This window comes from Nasonia vitripennis, chromosome 4, assembly GCF_009193385.2.
Source record: "Nasonia vitripennis strain AsymCx chromosome 4, Nvit_psr_1.1, whole genome shotgun sequence".
Lineage (NCBI taxonomy): Eukaryota > Metazoa > Arthropoda > Insecta > Hymenoptera > Pteromalidae > Nasonia > Nasonia vitripennis.
In genome coordinates, this window is record NC_045760.1 from 16,945,016 (window position 1) to 16,966,654 (window position 21,639).

Consider the following 21,639-nt stretch of genomic DNA (forward strand, 5'->3'; position numbering starts at 1 on the left):
TATTGCCAGACGAAGCGTCGCAGGCAGCGAAGGCTCCGATTATTACGTCGCGCGCACTCGCTCACTTGCTTACAATATAATACGCCTCCGAGTCTTTATCGTCCTCCCGGGCGGCGGGCAATATAGGTTCGACATAGGAGTCGCAAGATTGCGAGGGAGAAAAGTATTTGCGAGCTGGTATTATATTGTCACCGCAAAGAAATAAATTGAAAGGGCGACGACAAAAATAATGTAAAATTCACAACTCATGTACACAACTAAAATGTTTGAATCAATAATAAAAATAGCTCTTACTGTTACTCGTCGTCTCGGAGAATCGGCGGAAGCTGGATGAGTAGGAGTGGCAGAGTCGATGGTGAGAATGACGATGAAAGATGTTGCGGGTAGTAGTGGTTCATACGATGGCACTACAACAGTAGCAGCAGATCATGCCTCTTTTCAGCACGTTTATACTATTTCAGAGATCCCTTCGAACCCACTCAAAGAGCGAGTGATAACCGAAGACTGATATAGCCAAAACGTACGGGAAAAATCAGAACCTCTTTCATCCTTTAATCTCTATCTGCTTGGTTTGTCGTTACGAGGTCAAAACAAACAGATAAAGATACCAGGACTATTACCGTCATTCGTGCGAATAGGTACCAGAGGACCTTCATCTGTAAAAAAAAATAGCGATGAGATAAAAATTGTATTGACATTTTCTGTATCGCGCATATGTATATGTATGCATGCATTAAACATGAGTACTACTATAAATAGTCGCGGCTATTAGAAGAAACGCTTAAATCAAAAACATGGCTGCACAATTATGGAAGGAACAAAACGAATGGACCGTCTTTCACGGCAACATCTAAATGCGTAATGGAAAAGTCCAGCGCGCTTTTAAACACAAAAGAAAAACGTTCAGGACCTCGCGTGAATATACTGCGTGCATGCGACGTGTCAACGTCCAATACCCTTTTCCACCCACTGCACGGCTATATGGGCGCGCGCCTGACGGCCGGTGGTCGAATGCACGTGACTCGGCGTGATTCGATGAATTTGTCACGCGCCCGAGTCACGCCGATCGTTTCTGGACCCGCGTGCAAGAGTAGCCTCCAAACAATCTTTTATCTCTTTTCTTTCATTTTACTCGCCCCTCATGCCTCCAATGCAGCCTGTCCCTTTCCACATCGCAATGTCGCTATGTAGCGGTAATAAATTCTCGAAATGAAAAGCCGGCTGAAGCGCTTAGGCGCATAGTCTCGGCCGTTCGCACAGAGGGGAAATAAAGGGAGGAAGAGAGACGGAGGCTGCGCCTCGAGAATCGGTCTATTGTGTTGTACAATCACGTCGCCGAGACTCGATGCGAATCTGACGTTCCCCAACCATGCGCATGTACAAGAAGCCAAAAGGTGAACATGAGAGAAAGGAAGAGAAGAGAGGGCGAAAGGATTTTAAGGAAGCCGGAATTGCACTTGCAGGGTTTTACTTTCGCATTGGTCGCACGGCGACCCAAATGCTGTTCTCTCGCGTGAAGTATTGATTGTGCCCAGATTTTTTTTCGACCAAATTATCAGCAATAAACAACGTTAGTCATAATATGGCTACAACCACATTAATTGTTAATAAACAGAAAAACATGGTTCAAATCGGAATCGTACATACTAAAGTTTTCTAGAGTTAAGTCTTTATTACAAACGCGTTGATATATTGCTTTGTAAGAAGAGGAGAGCCAGTCCTAGCCTTTAGTAAGTGTAGGTAGTATTGAGGTGTCCGGATTCCCGACAACGTCGACCTTCTATTGATCTACACTTAAGGAATGCAAACCAGGCGCGTTATCAGTAAGCTTGTAATTAAATTACAGAAATAACATCCGTACCAGATACTCTAACCTATAACAGTTAAAAAATTTGCAGAAAAGAGAAACCTCAATTTACGTAAAACAGTAACAACAATAATAAAGAGCCAGTAGAGAAATAAGATACAGTAACGCCGGATCGATCGACAGGTCGATGGGTTATTGGCAATTTATTGGATGAAACGATTGAATCCCGTGATCGCTGTGACAATTAGAAACAGTAATTCAAGATAATAGAGCTATTGAGCTATGACCAATCAGGCCGACAAGTGAATCCGCGGCGAAGCGTGTATACACGCGAAAGAGAGGGACAGAGAGAAAGAGGCGAGAATAGCAGCTGGAGTCAAGAAGCGCGGCGACGGGGAAACAGCCGTCTTCAGCATTGTTGCGGGGACCCGAGCACAATCGGCTGTACGCGATCGAGGAGACTATAGTCCGCGAAAGGGACGCAGGAGATGAGGAATCGTCGACAACAAAAGCAGAATCATCAGTCGCGCGGGCGCGCGCGGCGAACACACGCTCATACACACAGACGGAGGCATCAGAGGCATGCGCGAAGCCGCGTCTAATCACTAGTTTTACGCTTTTTATTTCGGCGACTAGTCGACTCTTTTTTCGCCACTCTACTCATCTCTTCGTTCCCCTTTCCTCTCCTTCTGTTGCATGATGCTTCTCTCGGGCTCTTCTCGCTCGCTCGCTACTCACTCTCCTTCGCTCGTCTTTTTTTCGACGTCCGCGGCTGGATCATTTTCCCACAGCCGCCAGCAATGCGCCGCGCGCCGGGCCTCTCGTGCACGCCTCTCTCTTTCTCTCTCTCTCTCTCTCTCTCTCTCTCTCTCTCTCTCTCTCACTCTCTCACTCTCTCACTCTCTCCCTCTCCCTCTGCCTCTCTCGCTTTCGTGCACAGCCTCCTTCGATCCTTGCCGTCCGTCTCGTCCTCGCCTCTCAGCTCGCACTCGAGGCTCCAAGCGCCTCGGAGCCATGGCCTGGGGAGATCTTGTTCCACTTTTCGCGATTTCGCACGAAATCGACGGAGTAAGAGAGGAGAAGGGAGGCGGCGAGCGAGAGAGATGCAAGACCGCGCCTGCAATACGGTAACTTCACCTTTGCGCGTTTGCTCCCCCCCCCCCTCCCCTCTCTTTCTCTCTCGACAATTACTGATTATCGACGATTCCTATCGTACGCCCAGTAGATCGAATTTACTGCACGCAGCCCCGTGCGCTCTTGGCGGTCATGAGACCGCGCGCGGCTCGGTTCAAGTACTGTTTGGCCGTTTTTCTGCGCTCTTTTTATCTTTTCGCGTGCCTCTTTTTTTCCGCCTCTGCCTGCTCGCGCTACTAGCTGGAACCGGGCACAAGGTCGGCCAACTGCGTACGGTCAATTTCACGAAAAAGCCATAATAATGCACTGGTATAACAGATTCGCATGAATCGTCATTTTCGCGAAATTGTACAGCATCAGCAACGTAAACAGTGTTGCCCCCATTCCGAAGATCACGATCGTGGATTTCATGAGAACTTTTTTTAGATTCACGGTCTCGCGCGACGAATAGGCTATCGTTCTATCTCGGGGGGAAAACTTTTGTTACAGCCGGGAGATTTTATGTAATAGAGTGTCGACGGAGTGCATCTCGATGCTGGGACTGTACTTCTGATGCGAAGTGTCGCGTAATGCTTGTTCGCACAGAGCGTTGATACCGCGATTTCCTGTATCGATTGCCTGCTTCGTGAAAAAGAAGCATTATTCGTTTTCGCGCAGGAATACATTCGCGAGAGAAACATCCAGCCACTCTTTTTCACGGTGTAGGACGTGCAGTAATATCGGATACTTTCCCGCATTATCTCGCCTTTCCTTTCCAAATACTGCAGCTAATCGTAAAATCAGAGGAGCCAAATAAATACAGAAGAGCAGTTATGCTCAGAAAAGTTAATAATAGAAAGTTCGAGCAATTTGAAATAATAGTTGAATGTTATTAGAAATTCCAATTATTATTCGTCAGAATAAGTAGAAACACAAATTGTAGTGCGGCCGCGGCGCTTGTGCGACTTTTTTCAATTTGTACTTTCACGTTACATCGCGAGGCGTATGGAAATTTCTACAGCGGACATACCGCGCCAGATGATGTAAAACCGAACGAATCTCGCCGATAGCTTTGGAGTCTTGCCATATCACACACAGACGAGTGCAGTTAATTCAAAATTCCTCGATAGACGTTTCCCTTCGCGAAGCTCATGAGCTGCATATTCACGGCGGTGCGCAAGCGCCGAAAGCTCGTTAAATCTAAAAAAGCTTCGCCGCGTCTCATTACGAACAAACGAGTTTTCGCTTGTGAAATATGCGCAGGAAAGTTGGGACTGTGTGCGCGCGGGCGCGCACTCACGGGGCGATATTGAAACAGCGCTGAATTACGCACGGCTCGTAGCATAAACCAAAAACCGCAAGGATCCTGCGGCGCGCGCCCGCGTGCACCGCGGCAGCTCGCGCGATTAGGCCTCCCCCCGCGCGCTGCACTCCGTCTTCCTTACTCATGTGAAAATCAAACAAAAACCCGCGCGCGCGGGCTTGCTCGATTCCGCAGTTCCCGCCTCCGTGCAAATTTATACGTTATTAGGGCCGCCGCGGATCGTACGATGCTGCAGCGTATAGCGCCGCCGCTCTTGTATCGCGCGCGCCTGTGCGAAAGTCGTCGCGGGCCACCGAGTCGGTAAATACGTTATAGGAGCTGCCTATACATGCCTCTCTTTCTCTCTCCCGCACTGGCTTGCGCGCTTCCTTCCTTCCTTTTTATTTTCCATCTCTCCGCCGCAGCCTCTCGCTTTTTGCGACGACTGCGCCGGCAGCAGCAGTGCAAGGGTTGCGCGCGCACATAAAACGGGCGCATAAACGCGATGCTATCACAGGGTTGGAGCAGGTTCCGCGTAATCTATCCAATTATCGTTTCGATCGAGAGGGCCCCGGTGGGCTCTCTCTCTCTCTCTCTCTCTCTCTCTCTCTCTCTCTCTCTCTCTCGCCAGCGGGGGTTACGCTTACGCCCGACTAGCAAACGCCCCGCGCTCCGAGTCACACGTATACGCAGCGCCGATGAATTATCCTCGCGCGCGTTTATTTTCCGAATTTTAATGCCGGCTCTTCCTCGTTCTTCCAGCGCCTCTTCAGCTTTTATAGTTCAATTATTTGCTCGAGCGAATTTATTATTATTCGAAACGCGACGCTCCTAATTGAACTGTTAAGCTTTTTCGCGGTAGAAGTCTGCGCAGCTTTAATTAATTTCGCGCGCATGTTTACTCGCGGGTCAAATTTAATTTGTAAACGCGCGTAAAAAGAAAGGCAGAAATAAAGGACGATCACTGTATACGAGTCTCTCCGAGAAATTTCAGTAAAACGTCTATCGAAGCGGTGTAACCCAGAGCCAGGAGCACCAAAACACGAGGAGCATCGCGGGTGAAGGATCCCTCTCGCGTGCCATGAAGATCGCTCCAGGGCCCGTAGACCATTTCGCGGGGCCCTTCGCCTGCTCGGGGTGGGGTCGCACGCCTCTTTGCAGCCGGTATAATCGTAGCCCTCGCGGGCAGCAACGGCACTGGCTGCTGCGTACCTCGAGGCGAGGCGCAGTGTACTGAACTTTTAATGGAACCTAATGGGAAGGGAAGAGCTCGCTTACGTCGCTGCTTTTACAATGTAGTATTTGCGGAGTTCCGATTTGTTAAAAGTTCCGAAGCTTCGTATCCGCGACAAACAAATTACCCATATGAGCAGCGCAAAAAGAGCTGCGTGTATCCTGAAAGTTCACCGCGGTCGCCGAGGGCATACGGCCGGTAGGCAATTATCGTCTCATTCAAATTACACTTCCGAAAAAAAAGACGCGGTAGCCTTCAGAAGCGAGTCAAAGCGTTCAACGCCGACAAAGAGAGAGGGAGAGAAAAAAGGAGACGAGCCTCGACTGCACGCGACCTCGCGTCAGGCCGTGGCGCTCATCAACCTGTCGAACGCTCTCTCCCTCGAATATAACCTGTGTGCGCGGATCGTGCGCGCGAGTCGCTCGCGAGGGGGCAGAAGCGAGCAGCCTCTGGCCAGAGCGCACAAGCGGCAATATCCGCGGATGTAGCCGGCGGACCTTTCACTGCGGCTCACGTAGGTACCCATACATACACATACAGCACATCGGGCTGGCTGCGGGCTGCGGGTCGCGACCTCGCCGCCGGAGAGCGGCTCCTCCTCGCCTGCAACCCGCGTCCACTCCCTCTTATGCGCGAGAGCCACCTTCCACCTCTTCCTTCTTCTTCATATCGCGTGTTCCTCTTCTCTTCTTCTGTGCTCGCTTCTGGATTTTTCTACGCCGCGGACGAGAAGAGGCTTCTCGGCTCTCCTCTGCACTGATGATGATGATGATGATGATGACGATGATGATGATGATGATGATTCTTCTTTGCTCTGTTTTCTTCTTCTCGTGCGCTTGATGATCTTTTGCGGGCCTTCTCAATCTACACCGGCGCTCGCGTGCGTTCCCTTCTACACTGCAGCACATGGGTTATTCGTGGTTGTCGGATCGTTATTGCCTCGCTTCGATTGGCGAGCTCGCGTGCACTTTTCTTTTGTCCGCTGCTCGGACTCGCGATATAAATTAGAGCGCTCCCCAAGTATATCAAGTGACAAACAGACTTGGTCTAACGAGGGTCATTGCTGATCCTTGTTTTCGTAGAAAACTCCCGCGCGGAGTAATCCGCGGTCGCTACAATGCGAACACCCATACTTTTGCTATCGAATGATACATCTCTGATAGCAATTTGAACAATTATATCTTTCCCGATATGCGGTCTCGGCGAGTCCGAACTCCTGGGAGCCGAGCAGCAGATTCTACCGTTGCCGCGATACTTATTTTCACTCAATCTACTTTGCAGAACTCACGATCCTCGTTATATACGAGCATATCGCTTTACTTTCTCCTGAAGCCTCGCTCTCTTTTCACATCAAACGAGCGGCAAACTCAATTCAGACATCAAAATAAACTAGAAATTCCTATATAACGCGAATTTTTCCCCTATGCCTCCATGACTGCAAGAAGTAGCAGCTTTGGGCGTGAAGCGAACTAAAGCCAATTGTCTTCTCTCCCTCGGCAATCGACTCGAGGATCATCAGGAAAACGAAGAAAAAGAATTCACATTCATCTATGTGTGCGGAGCACGAGAGGAAACAACGCGTTTCCTATAAGTAGTAATCAACAAAACGATGTAGCGTTGCTCGACCGCATGATTCAGATACGCGCAGCATCTGAATCAGGCGTAATGCACGAAGCAATCAGGCCTTTGCGCACGCTCTTCGCACAGCCCTCTCTCATATTCCGCACGGCGCGAGTTGCGTATTTGTCGGGAGACCGCGACACGAGATACGTTCCCGTGAGTTTGCAGGCGTATCGCAGTTATACGTATGCACAGTATGGATTTCCATATGAGCTGACATACCGTGGCGCGGCGCGGCGCCGCTTCCGTGAACCGATTGGAAATACCCGGTACGAAATAAAGAGCGGCGTCGACGGGGACGGACGCCGGAGCGTCATTACCTCGTTAAACGGAGCTCGCGAGCTCTATCCTCTACGTAGATCGACGGGGGACCCGATTTCGCTCTCACTCTCCTGCTCCGAGGATATCTCTTTTTATCTCGTGGGCATTGTTAGCTTCGAAGATTTTATCGGGCGTATAATAAAACCGTTGAGGGACTATCTTCAGAGCTCTTTATTGGAAGGCACGGGAGAGAGCGTCTCAATTTTATGACAACTGTTAGCGTAAATTATTGGCCGAACCTGATGAGATCTTTTTTTATTGAAGAGCTGCACGCGAGTCCGTGCGATTTTAGAGCGCATGACTGAAATTTCGTGACTTCAATAGTAGCACTTGGATTTGGTCTGTCAACTGCTCGAGAGACGGCCGAGAACAATCCAACACGTTTCGCTCTATACCGACTCTCACGATGAAAAATCGAAGACGCGCGAACAAAAGGAAATCCAGATCACTTACAGTGAATAAACGATCGAATGCAACGAGCGACCGCGCCATGAAAGGCTACGCCGAAATTCGATCAATGTCCTTCCGTGTAGTTTCATTAATTAATATCAACCAACAAACAAAAATCATTCATTCGGCTGTCTGCGTGTATGCAGCAGCGAAAGCGACACGTCGCCGTTGTCGGACGAGCGCGAGTAGCAATTATAACGCACGCAGAACGTTTTCTGCCGCGGCTCTCGGCGCATCGAACCCGAGAGCTGCAGACGCGCTCTCGGCAGCCTCAGAAGCGTGTGACGTATAAATTTTAACAAGCGATTCACCGCGCGGCTCGCCGCAAAGTGCGTCAATATCGAGATCACGCGCGCCTCAGGAGGGCGCAGTTTACAAATCGACGCGCACGTGGGCAGTCCATTTGTGATGCGCACGTCAAGAACAGCTCGCCCTCCCTGCGGCCCAACAAATTGGGACTGCACACTCGGTGATGTTTTACAAATTTCGGCTATCGCTGCGGGAGGCCACGGATACGCTTTAATTACATCCAAGCTGCAAAAGAGCAGAGTGCGTGCGAGCAGAGAAGTTGATCTGCCTTGCTTTCTTGCAATGGTACGCTCGCTTTACTTTCCTCATTGTGTCTGGAATGACTAATTATTTGTTGCTTTTCGTTCTCAGTGTGGAGTAACTAACATCTGACTCCTCTTTGATCTACACAACATTTGATTCTTGATTTAATTTCTGATAATCTTCTTGATAATAATTTAGTTCTTTCTCGAAACCATACATACACAAGTAAATCGAGTTTTTATAAACACTTTTTCTAGAGCAAAGTACCCGGACAGCGTTTAATATTGCTACAGTAGAATTCTTCCATAGCAAAAGCTGCTGGAGAATAAACACGATTCTCAACATCTGAGAAAGTAACTTAAGAGAACCTTGTATTAAATGCTACCTAGACACGTCGCGCCTTTTATTCCAACTTCTTACAACTTTCACAAGTACCTACTTTTCTACTTCTATGCAAAAGTTATGACCACACTGACAATTATTTCTTCTCATATTTCAAGCACGATAAACATCTCTGTTTTTATAGCTGCATTAATTTTTTTATTAATGTTTTAACCCATATAGGGCGTACTGCGATAAATTAACATTTTTTTGACGTGCAATTGACGCTATTAGTGCAGACGGATTCGTTGATTTCGATGTTAATTCAGTATTCTTGCGCGTACGTAGATAACAAATCGGCTTTATGTTAATCGTGTTGCGCGAGCATTTCTTAGGCTGCATCTCATTCATTATAGCCAGTGATCTTAGCCACTCAAAACGGTGTGTACGTATAGAAAAAGTTGAACAGTCTCCAAGAAAACTAACACCGGGGATCCCAATTGATTGGTTTCTAATCCTATATCCTTTGGTCCTCCAAGTCTTTCTTACTCTTCCTCCTCTTTTTCTTTTTAAATGTAAAATAACGAGTTCCAAAGTATTTCAGCGATCCCTCTTTAACTACCACAAGCAGGTGTTCCTCTCATTCTTGAGTCTGCATTCATTTCTCTCCTCGCCGAGGCACAGGTCTATTGCCGCTTCATATCCACAGATATTCGCGTAAGCGGCTCCGCAAGGCCCCCTCATGATAGAAAGCACTGCAGCTGCGACACACGCTCCTACCGCAGGCTTCTTCTCGAGGCAAAAGTACACAAGAAGAAGTGTGATCAACTGAAACAGATAGTAAAAATACATTACGGCCAGAAAATTTGAATACATATGGCAAGAATACGCTGAAGGTTGCATGCCAAAGTAATTTGTAATTGTTTGAAAATTATAATAGGTACTTAGAGAAAAAATGTCGATCAAGACAAAGTATTCTTCATTCCAAACACATGTGACATTTGCCGTAGAAGTCATCTGAAAATCTCTCGACATACTTTCCGTATAACAGAAATCACGTGCACATGCAAGCAAACATCCAAGTCACTCGAACAATTTCCGAGAGGAAATCAGCGTCGAGGCCGGTGCAGAACAGCATTTTCCAATGCGCCCGCAGGCGTAAAGAGCGAGCGAGAAGCGAATAGATTCTCCGACATCAGGCTCGCGCGGCCGGCAACAGAAGAAGAGTACCGCTAGCGCCCTTTGACCCGGCTCTTGCCGAGCGAGAGAGCCACGGTGTGCAGTCGTATATAGCCTCGAGGAGAGGCCTCCTTCCTAGCGGCTGTGCAGCAGACTGCCTCAGGGCACCGGTAATTTTGCCCGCAGCTTCCTGGTGCAGCGCCGGCTATTCCAGATCTAGATCATCGCTTTATAGACCATCGACTTTGCCATCCCCCCTTTTGTCTTTATGCCTCACTTATATATAGCTAGACCACTGGCTATATACACCGGCGTTTCTCCTCCGCTGCAGTTACGTGCGACCGTGTATATCTGCGCATCGTTACGGATTTGCTCGTCCGCTTTCGTTTTCGCGCGATGACTCTCTTGCGCCCGCGAGCGACCCATGCATCAGCGGCAAACGGTAAAACCATGACAGGACCGTATTCAAATTCGCAATTTTTCCATCACGTCGATACATAATTCATCAAGCAGTAAACCGCGACATTTCTCGCTAAAACCTATCCTCTTCGTCTGAGAATCGGGTGAGTTGTCAGCTAGACTAATACACGGGTGCACGAGAGTCTTGCCTCCCTTCACAAGAATAGAAAATCAACAAACGCGGCTTATCTGAATCTGTGCAGCTTTCCAAAACCTGCTATCTTCGAAATCCAGCCAAAGCAGCTTATCGGCACCCAAAACAGTCTCTGCGCTTTAGTGATTCACCAGAAAACGTCAGGATAAAATCGAGCTCTATCTGTTTTTATACACCTATTAAAAAAAAACGACAATTTTCTGCGATAGAGCCGCAAATCGATCGTCACGTACAGGGGCCAAAGTTCGGCTCTTTCTCGCAGCCAATAAGCGCGCTTCGGAAAATCAACAGGCCGCAGTCGTTCGTCAGTTCGCGCCTGACGTATTGCGCAATAAATAATGCCGAGGGCAGCTAGTTCGCTGCTTCTCGAGAGGGGCTCTTCACGCGTTTTCAATATCGCGCAGTAAGTCGAGATTTTCCTTTTGCAGTATTGTATCGCTATGCACTCGCAAAGGGAAAACGCCGAGACAACCGTTAGCGGGAACATGGCCGAAATGAAAATGAAGCGCGCGCACAATTAGGCAAAATTGTCTTTGACCGTAATGATTCTAGGCCGGGGGTCAAGGGCTCTTGAATGAAAAGCATATTACACATTCCACCTTGCCCTGTGTTCCCTTGGCAATTCGCCCACTCTTTTTCTCGCTCGGCTCGTCCCTTTCTCGAGTGTTTCGCGGGCGCGCGGGGAGACGTTTAGGATCGGGGCTGTTAAAGGCCCCCTCTGCTCGTGCGCGAGCCCAGCGCATAGCGATGCATATCTGCGCCGGCGTAATACGAGCCGGCTTTCGTAAAACGGCCGATGGCTATTTATCTTCTGAGAGGAGCTGCTTGCGAGGAGCGGGAGAAAGAGAGGGAGAGAGAGAGAGAGAGAGAGAGTACGGAGGCGCGAGCGAGAGCATACACATGCACACACCACCAGTTGAGCAGGGATTTTCTAGGTTGCGCGCACACACAAGCCTCTCTCTCTCTCTCTCTCTCTCTCTCTCTCCTTAATGGCGAGCGAGTCTCGTTAGCGCCTTGGACGTATAATATGTGCGCGCCGCGGGATGTTATTGTTGCATCAAGTGCGTCAACGGCAGATAAAGGAAAGTGATAAGGAAGCGGGAGGAGGAGCAGCGCAGCGCAGCAGCGGGAGCCTATTCCGAGTCGGGGAATGGGACACTGTAAATTACGATTTTACGAGAAAGAAAGAGAGAGAAGGACTATTCGGCTCTGCACCGAATACACACGTACAATAATTCGTCGCCGCTCGCGAGCTAGTGCTGGGAAAGAGGTGAGCTTGATGGGCGGCGGAGATTGATGAGCAAGAGCCGTTGTTTATGAGTCTAGAGTGCGCGACTTCAAATGGCCGATTAGATTTCGAAAACTCTGATATTAGCTGTTATACAAAATTCCCGTATGAACGTTTCTAAGTACTGTGTAGCAGTCTCGTTAGTTTCTTTTTGGAAACTCGATCAGACATGGACCTGGATTAATTCATCTTGTCGCTCAAAAAATCCCGACAATGCGGCCCCACAACGAAAAGTATTCGCGTGAAAACCAAACCAGAATGCATATGCCTCTGCGGTGTATAAGGATGTACCGTTAGGGGAAAAAATAATTTATGGACGTGATATCAATGGAACAATGGCATCAGCAAAACCGATCGTTTCGCGAAAACAAACATTACGGAGGTAAGCATTTTGACACAGTCCTCTGTATTTTGGAAACGATTTCCTGGTGCGCGGTGCACCATAAAGCGCAACACGTGTAATTGCGGCAAAATCCGTGAAAATTGCGGTTAATAAGAGATCGCATCCGCCGCATTAATCTGAATCACCGATGCACACACCGCGCGGGCGCGCTTTAATGTCTGGTGCTGAACGCAGACACGTCGGAGACCCGCAAAAATCGCGTCAAAGAGCGATCGTTAATAATTATTCGGTGCATAACAGCGGGGATCATAATGCGCAACGGCAACACAACGCCGAGATGGCTCTCACTGTACAGACGCAGAACCCGGCCGAGCGCATGCCTATAAATCTGCCGAAATCCTTTCACTCGCTTCTTGCGATCCTTTCGCCGAATTTATTTGCGATTCGCGTGGATGCTTGCGCACCAACACTCGTGCAAGACGCTTTTCGTCTTGAGAATTCAATCCGGCGATTTATTCGTATTTTAATTTCGAAATGACTTGAAAAAGTGTAGCAGATTATGAAATTGCAGATTTCGACTAACGAAAAGAGCGACTCATTTTTTTATTCTCTCTCTACCTCTCTTTTTCAACTCGGTAATTCCGAATAATTATAATGAGCGTACGCGGAAAAAAACATTGGTAAGGCGCAGACATTAATAATTTATGAATTTGTTTACGTGTACGGTTATCGTTATTGGGACATCCGCTGATTTTTCGCAGCTTAATTTTCTAATCCACGTACGACAGTTCGAGTGAGCGAAAAGTGACAATTAAAAGTTGTTATCAAGAAATGATCCGATCTGTTTGCTTGCATACTTGAGTGAATGCCCACATATTACAATATTACATCGATTTATTTGACGAGCGTACAAAAACCTTGGACATATTTTGTTTTACTCTAGAAAGATTTTTACTCCTGCACATCACCTTACTTTTCAATAGAAAAACGCTCTGAACAATCCTTCTTCCACGACTGCGTAACGCTATTCCGAAACAGGAAATCGCAAATTCTGCGGCGCAAAAAATCTGCATGCTGTTATACTCACTTGCACTCGCTCATTCTGCCCTAGAGTCTCTATGAAAATTTTTCGCTATACATATAGTTATATACAGGCGCGTACATCGACTCTTGCATAATGCCTAGAAAATTTCGTTAAAATTCCAGATTCCACGCTCGGAAGCAGCTCAGCGTAACGAGTTACCGCAGTCCCTTCTGCAGCGAGCAGAGCGAGACGCACGCGGATTCTTCCTATGCACACCGAGGAGAATTATTCAAATTGACGATGGACGAGCCGTAGTTGAGAGAAGAAAACGGCTCACTTGCACCGTATAGCAGAAGAAAGAGAAAGAGCCAGAGGAACTTCATGGCACAAATGCCACAAATCAAGTGTCGTTTTACCTTGCAAATTTTCCCATACTGCCAATGCCTGCGCATCTCTAGCTGCTTCGCAAGGCTCGACTGCCACAGCGAATTTTACGGCAATTCAATTTGCAATAAAGAAAACGAGTTTTTCCGCCCTGACACTGGCTTTGTTGTTATTAGAGGCTAGAACGACGGAATGTTTACGGAAATTCTTCAATAGCTGCTGAGGAACGTTTCTACTAAGAATGAAGCCATTACCGTACAAATTTTTAAAAAATGTTCGCTTGTCCATTTTAACGCAATCAGATCAAGTAACTTTCTCATAATTTGATAACTTCTGAATTTATTATAAATTATCAAGTTTATAATTAAATTACTTGTTCTACACGATGACGTAATGAATACTGCACGATCGTCAGATAAATGCATTCGGTAAGACTGGTATATGCACGGTGATTAAGTATCAAATATTTGGCATGTGCACATTCTTGTATTTTAATCGTATTTAAAAAGAAAACCTTTAACAATTTAGATGTTTGGCGTGACTTTTTTGAAAGGAGGAAGTGAAGTAAGAAGATGGAACGATCGCCAACAAAACGCACTGGCTAATTTGCTACCTTGGTGTTATTTTAATTACTTCAGACTGTTACTAGCCGCAGATATTCGTAATGCGCGACCAGACGAACGGTCGGGTGGATACAGAACCTAAATGGGAATTATCATACATCGTGGACAAATGAAATCGTTACCGGAGACTATGTAAACTTTTACATGATATAAGAACTCACATGTCGGCTGGCTATCTGCAGACATCAAAAAGATCTTAATTTCTCTGGCCGAGACTGCAGCGCCGGCGTCTCTTTCGAAGTATACGCGTAATTGAATCCAGCCACAGCAACCAATCTCCAGGCGCAGCGCTCGCTCGCGCGCTCTCTTCGTTAATACAAATTTCGTTCTTACGTGAAGAAATATTCTCCGAATAGCGTAGCGGTGCCGCATTCCAGGTGCAAGGGAGTCGCTGATGCTACTAAGCAGACAACTGTGGAAGAAAGTGAGAATAAGAAATTTGATGAATTAACGAGCGTCAAACGGAAAACACAGTTGTGAGAATATACTGTATTGAGAAGCAGGGATTTCTCTTGAGGAAGTGAGTTTAGTCCACCTGGGGTTCACAGATGAACCGAGATTGAAAATGAGTGTGCGACATGCGCACGGAACATTTTCATTTAGGTCAAGACTCAAGAGTATTTAATTGTCGCTAACAAAATATATATAGAGAAAATTACACGCTGTATGCTCAGTTTTCTATGATAAATCTTTCTCCACGTGAATAAATATTAGTGTATTGCGATATTGAAGTTTTTCGGATGGAATTTATACGTCGAATCTATCACGAAATGAAGAAAAAAGATGAATTGAATTGGTAAGAAAATAATGGAGAAAACTATCAAGCTAATTTAAGTTGTGATAGTTGAGTGTAATTGAATCTTTTTGACGACGATCAAAAAATTAACCAGTTTGTTAAAATTTAATGTCATACTTCGATGATCAGTATATCACTTAATATTGCAATGCCTACAACATCTTTCACCTATAACAGTTGCGGAAACACCTACCTATTAAATCAATTAAAACTAGTTGTAAAGAACCATGCAAGACAAATCATTTATTTATACAAGATTGTAAATTAGACAAACGACGTTCGAAGAGGCCGAAGAGAAGGTAGTGACTGGGTACTTTATCCGCTAGATGAAGCCTTACACGATCCTAACGGTTATTCATATCCTACAATAATAAAGAAATAATCTAACAAGACATAGAGATCAGGCAAGATTGCTCTGGTCTTTGGCGAAACTATATGGGAAAGCCAAGAAGCAAACCGTGTGGGCAACGTTCTATGCAACGCGTACATAATATATCATCGAGAGATGAGTCTTGGCGGCGGTACTGCCGCGTGAGTGTATGTACCTACCGGAAATAGCTTCCGCAGATAAAGCTGCTTTCGCTAGAAATTCACAAGAGAAGCACACGCTCTGCCCAAGATGCAATCTCTTAAGATTGAGCTTAATTACTTGGCGATTGGCTTGCGCTCTCTACTCGAGTCACGCGCGATTATACTGCCAACGTCAAGATGCACAGCCGAAGCTAATGCATGTATATGCATCGATACTCGATCATCATACGCGCTATCTATTTTTCGCTCGCCTTTTCATCCTCAGTAATTATTATTTCCCTTAAAAAGATACCGCTATATTTGACTTTGTTATCTGATATTATTTTTTGTTTGATTAACTAACACAAGCTAATGAATTATTGCTCTTTAATAACTATCGTATAAATGCGGTCGATTTCTATAGATTTTTTTAAATTAATTTATCTTGTAGCTTGATATAATCTCCTGTCACCTGACATCAATAGATAATTATCTAGATTAATTCATTTATCTATTTATTGTATACAATAGAGATAGCTTTATGTAAATAACGTATACATTTGATAATTGAAGATTTCATAATAATAATGTACGTTTTTCATTCATAAAACAAACTGAATTTCGAATCAAGCTAAATATTTAATTTTGTTGCACTAACCTATACATAATCACGAAAAAGTTGGATAGTAAAATTAAATCATCTATAAAGCTCTCAATTCGCCTGCCAGCTTTGATTCGGAATATCCCACCTCAAGAAGATCTCGCAGATAAGCGCTTCGTTTTCTAAATTTAGTGATTGGACAGCTCACTTGATCACTCACCAATTGACAACTTTTTATCTTTTCTCGTTGCAGTAAATATTCAAATCGTGAAACCGGATAAACTTTTCAAAATTATTTCGCGTGAATCAATTAGCAATTATAACGCAACTCGAAGTTTTTTATCTGCTAATGAACTGCTATTTACGAATTAAGAATAGAACGATAGAGAGAGAGAGAGAGATTAGATTAGATTAATTGCTCTTTATTTTTGTACATTTTGTTGTACATATAACAAATATAGTGTATTATGATAAAGGAATAAATAAAATTTGTGTAAGGGTATATAGTATAAGGTGTGTGTGATGTTGAGAGATGACATGAGATGAAAGAGAATGTATGTATGTTTGTGCGATGTTTATGTATTTTCCAAATTAAAGAAATAATTTTTGGCTGCTTGTTTGAAGTGTGATATGGATAGTGTGTCGCGAAGTTGAGATGGAAGGCTGTTCCAGAGGTAGGAGGCACTGATGAAAAATGAATTCCTCAGCGTCTCCGTCTTGAAGGACGGGATGTCCAGTGGAGTCACCTCGCCCCTGACAGGCCTGAGTGCAACGTGGAAGTCAAAATAGGCTAGTAGATAAGCTGGTATTGAGGTGTTGAAAATTTTTCTAAGAAAACAGGCCATGAAGTACTTCCTACGTCCGGCGGTGGTGAGCCATTGCAACTCACGCCTGTAAGGGGAGATGTGCTCGTCCCTCTTTACACCATAGATGTATCGGATTCCCGTATTGACAAGCCTCTGCAGTTTTAAGTCAAGCTCTTGAGTCAGGTCGCAGTAAACAAGTGAGCAGTAGTCGATGAGGGGAAATAGGAGTGCTTGCACCAAATGTTGGCGCAACCTGAGGCTAGTGCTCTTCCGAAAGAAATATAGCCGATACATTAAAGAGTGAGCACGTTTACAAGTTTGTGTAACGTGCTCTTTCCACGTAAGTTTTGAGTCAAGCACCAGCCCCAGGTTGCGCACAGATGATTCAAAGTTGACCTGGGCCCCCCCTATATTTATATAGGTGTTAGCAGTAGAAGGTAGAGCATTGATATAGTAGGGTGAGCCCAGGACGATCGCCTTAGTCATACTAACATTCAGCTTAAGTCTGTTTAGTGCTGCCCAGCCCATTATCCTCTCGGCGTTAGCACTCATCTTGTCAGAACAGGAATCGAGCTCCTCAAGGGGGCATTGACAGTAGATTTGCAGATCATCCGCGTAGACTAGATGGGATACATCTGAGTCAAGGCAGAGGCCAATGTCATTGATGTATAACGCGAACAATAAGGGGCCCAAGACTGACCCCTGTGGGACACCGGTGTTTAGTGGTAGGAATGTAGAGAGTTCGTTGTTGTCACCAATGACGGCCTGTTCTCTACCAGAAAGGTAAGATGCAAGCCAGCGGATAACCTGCTTGGAGAAGCCGAAGGAGGGTAGCTTTCTGAGTAGCCTGACGTGACACACTGTATCAAACGCCTTGCTAAAATCAAAAAGAAGCAGAAGGGTGACCTTCTTCCTGTCCATTCCAAGCCTGACATCATCAGTCAGCTTAATCAAGCCGGACTGCGTGCTGTGGCCAGTGCGAAAACCAGTTTGGAAACTATCAAGATAGAGTCTAGTTTCAAGGTATTCAGAGATTTGATTGTGCACCAGCCACTCCAGCGCCTTGGATAGAAAGCAAAGTAGGGAAATCGGTCGGTAGTCAGTTACAGCTGTAGGAGAGTTGATCTTGTTTAATGCTCTTACGAGCGATGATTTCCAGGCAGAGGGAAAGCATGCCTCACTCAAAGACAGAGAGAGAGAGAGAGAGAGAGAGAGAGAGAGAGAGAGAGAGAGAGAGAGAGAGAGAGAGAGAGAGAGAGAGAGAGAGAGAGAGAGAGAGAGAGAGAGAGAGAGAGAGAGAGAGAGAGAGAGAGAGTTAAAAATAAAGAGCCGGCAAACAAAATAAATGTTCGAAATTTTGAAACTCAGGCTCTTGGGACATCCTATAGTTTGACGATAATGTGTTATGGGAGCGCGTTACATACTGTTTATCCTGTGCATACTTTGCTTGTAGCGTCGGAAGACGTCTCTTCTTTCGCATACGAACGCAAACACAACACACAGAGAAGCAGTGAAAGAGCGACCGAAAAGCAGCGAGAAGGCAAGGGGAGGCGGGTACAGGGAGTCCCAATGTAGGGATCGTTTCGTTTTAATCGCTAATCACCAATTAACCACAGAGACCTTGCGTCCGAAACCTCCAGAAGCATTTTAACGAGCCGCCGTGTCGCTTGCCTCGGAATTTTACTTTGGTCGCCTTGGTTACTGCTACTCCTGCCCCTGCTGTTGATGCTGATACTACTCCTGCAGACTTCCCCCTCTTCAGCTCTTCAGCATCGTCTTCTACTCGTTGTTATTTCTTTGTCTGTTGCTTCTCATCTTCAATTCCATCGCTATCTCTTTCTCTTTCCCTCCTTTCCATTTCAGACTGTCCATTTCGAGCATACCCGTCTCCTTCTCTTTCTTTCTCTGTCTCCCTGTCTTCCAGCGATGTATGCGTGTGCGCCCGCACCAATTAGTGCATACTTCAGCGCGGTGTTGGAAGAGCTAAGGCGGAACCACCCGGAGAGCCACGGACGAGGTGAGCGCGTCTCGATTTGCAGGAAGTTCATACTTTCCATACAGAGATACAGAGGGAAAAATATTATTTTATGGAATATTAATTAAAATAGTTGATACTTAAGTATTGAAGAACGAAATACATCAATTGCTACTTACAATAAATGGAAAAAAGTAGATCTAAAGAGTCGTGAATCTAGATATTCAAGTCGCCGTTATGCGACTCAAAGCAGATAATGCTATGCTATTTATCAACAATTTTAACTTTATCAACTACAATATTGTCAATTATAAGTATTTTAATATAATAGGTAATATTTTTGCAGGATTGAAATCACCATAATCCGATTTAGGTAGTCCCACATTTAAAGACCATGGTTTGGCTTACGCGATACCGAAATTCACACCTTCTTATACTCTTTCTATAAGGCTGAGGCAAAGAACGAGAGAAGGAAGAAGCTTCGGAGAAAGAGGAGCCGATTTTCGCGTGCGCGTTATATACGTAACGGTACAAAAATCAATACGGTTTTACAGAAGCGAAGGAGACTCACAGCAAAACCAGTACGGGAATAAACAGACATGAAAAACGTGGAATCGATGTTTTCGTTGCAGATACTTGCCGGGCTGACAGTATTTTTACTAAATAAATAAACAAAATGGATATCACCCCTCCCCTGTCACTCTATTTTTCTATATTGTTTTTTGACAGATGAGATGAAGAGATCAAACGGTATCTAGGCTAATTGACATAAATAATACTAAGTACTAGTGAAAAATTCCAGCTTTTTTAAATTACAATATTATAATTATAAAATTCTTTTCTAAATAAGCTAAGTACTTTAACGTAAAATTTAATATAATATTAATATATTAATAAACACATTAAAAAAAATGAGTTAATTATGCTGTGTATATACGTACGTGGGCTGTCGATAAGCCGAGGCGATGAACGAAGGCGCATACGATCGATAGGATCTTTGTTACGGTCGTCAGAGTCAGGGTTGAGTCGCTGCAGTTAGAATCTCAGCGAGCGCTCTTCTTTCCTCTCTGGACATGCTCGTGATCGATCTTCAGGCGGAATATACGAACACCGGACAACAGCCGACGCTTCTATTTCGATCTCCACAGGACATGACACATCTTTACCTGAAAGAGTTACAACCTTATCTCAATCTAACGAAAGCTATAATTTCGTCGGCTGCAAGACGAGGACGATTCGAGGATCGGGTCATTCGAATATTTCTCGCATTACTTACACTGTCGCAGTGCGTTCCGCTATATATGTTGTACGTTCGTAGGTGGAATTCTTCGAGTCGGAAAGCGCTATTTCAGGATCATTGACGATAGCGTTGCTCTCATGCCTTGTGTCACGTGGGAGAAAATAATAAAGAGAGCATCTCGACTGACGCGCGAGAAAAAACACGAATTCCAGTATCTCAGCAATGAACTTGGCCGCGATTCTTCTAATTATGGCTGCCACATAATCGCGCAAATCGTCATCGAGCTGTCGACACACCTTTTTGGCATTGTGATCACTCGAATAAATTATGTAGCTAGAAAGCAAAATTCCAAATTAATGAAGCGTTATATACCTAAGAAATTCTAATGGGAAATTTCTCAATGTCAAAGATTTCTGTAAGTCATTAATTAACCTCTAATTTTTTAAAGTGACTATTTCAACTTTTTAATGTATTTTGCATCAAGTAAGAAAAAACTATATAAATATTGTACTTTACTTATGCTAATCACGATTTTCTTAATTTTACGCGATAATGATAAAAGCAAGGTTAAAAAAACAGAAAGTGAACAATAGACGCAGACCGATCGTGATGACATGTCGTGCTTCGGTGGCAGAGACGAACAGATCTACCTGGTCGAGCTAACCGTGGAGCGCCTGAGGCTCACGGCGAACAAGTACCGCGAGGACTTTGCCGATTGTCCGCCGGTGGTCAAGCTCAAGTTCATCGACTTTCCGGTCTTCGTGATATCCCGTCGCGACCAAGATTCCAGCTCCTCCTCGACGGAGCCGCCAGCGTCTGTGCCACCGTACGACGAGGCCGAGGGTCTGCTCTACGCCTGCGGAAAATCCTGTCTGTTCGTAAGGAAACCGAGGGATCTCGTGGTAGCGATGCAGTCACAGCCACTAAGGATTGGCATTTTTCGGGCTGATGAGACTTACCCGATCGCGGAAGCATCAGTGCCACTCTCAGGATGTCTCTGTGATCAGATGGCGATGGCCGGCAATGATTCAGATCATAGGCCTAAACCTTACGAGCTTGCCGGGAATTACAACGTTGCTGATCCTGGAAAAAATCATGCAGGTTTATCTTTTTTTTTCTATATTGCTATACTTTCACTATAATTAAGATGAATCGATATATTTTATCCAAAAATTATTTTTTATTTCAGGATCTATCAAAATCTGTTTTCGTTTAACATTTTTCGGCACCTATATTATATCTCATTATCAACTGTATGAGGACAGTTTTATTTTTAATAATGATTACGATGGCGAATTACGAGTAACAAAAGTCAATACTCAAGAAAATACGGAAGAAAATAGAGACACGTTAAAAATCGACGAAGGTACAGTGTTAGCAGCAATACGAAGTGAAAGAACCATCAGCAATAAAGATGAAAATACAAATTAACAAATAATCTCTGAGGATAATGAATAATATAAAAATAAAATTACCTTTATTCTACTTTTGTATTTGTTTACTATTGTATTTGCATTAAAAATTTGAGAACCTACT

At 45.1% G+C, this 21,639-nt stretch overlaps 2 protein-coding genes across 12 annotated transcripts; one reads left to right on the forward strand and one right to left on the reverse strand.

Moving 5' to 3' along the window:
- Positions 1–332: 332 nt before the first annotated feature.
- Positions 333–20,302, reverse strand: LOC103316057. Of its 4 annotated transcripts, XR_004227429.2 has the most exons (4): positions 20,140–20,276; positions 19,805–20,029; positions 14,337–14,587; positions 13,880–14,253 (listed from the first exon to the last, which is right to left on the reverse strand). XR_004227429.2 is itself a non-coding variant. In XM_031928717.1 (3 exons), exons 1-3 carry the CDS (start codon positions 18,532–18,534, stop codon positions 586–588), a joined length of 348 nt encoding a protein of 115 aa, XP_031784577.1. In that variant the 5' UTR covers positions 18,535–18,587; the 3' UTR covers positions 333–585. The 4 variants fall into 4 exon arrangements, 2 of the variants coding, with proteins under 2 accessions (XP_031784577.1, XP_031784578.1); XM_031928717.1 differs by lacking the exons at positions 13,880–14,253; positions 19,805–20,029; positions 20,140–20,276 and adding exons at positions 333–656; positions 18,509–18,587; XM_031928718.2 differs by lacking the exons at positions 19,805–20,029; positions 20,140–20,276 and adding an exon at positions 18,509–18,835.
- Positions 20,303–20,329: 27 nt separating this feature from the next.
- LOC103316055 lies at positions 20,330–21,637 on the forward strand. 8 transcript variants are annotated; one of them, XM_008207650.4, is made up of 3 exons: positions 20,330–20,518; positions 20,666–21,204; positions 21,293–21,637. In XM_008207650.4, the coding sequence occupies exons 2-3, from the start codon at positions 20,718–20,720 to the stop codon at positions 21,532–21,534; spliced, it is 729 nt and encodes a 242-aa protein (XP_008205872.1). In that variant the 5' UTR covers positions 20,330–20,518; positions 20,666–20,717; the 3' UTR covers positions 21,535–21,637. The 8 variants fall into 8 exon arrangements, with proteins under 8 accessions (XP_008205872.1, XP_008205871.1, XP_008205873.1 ...); XM_008207649.4 differs by having other exon boundaries at positions 20,697–21,204; XM_008207651.4 differs by having other exon boundaries at positions 20,345–20,586.
- Positions 21,638–21,639: the final 2 nt, after the last annotated feature.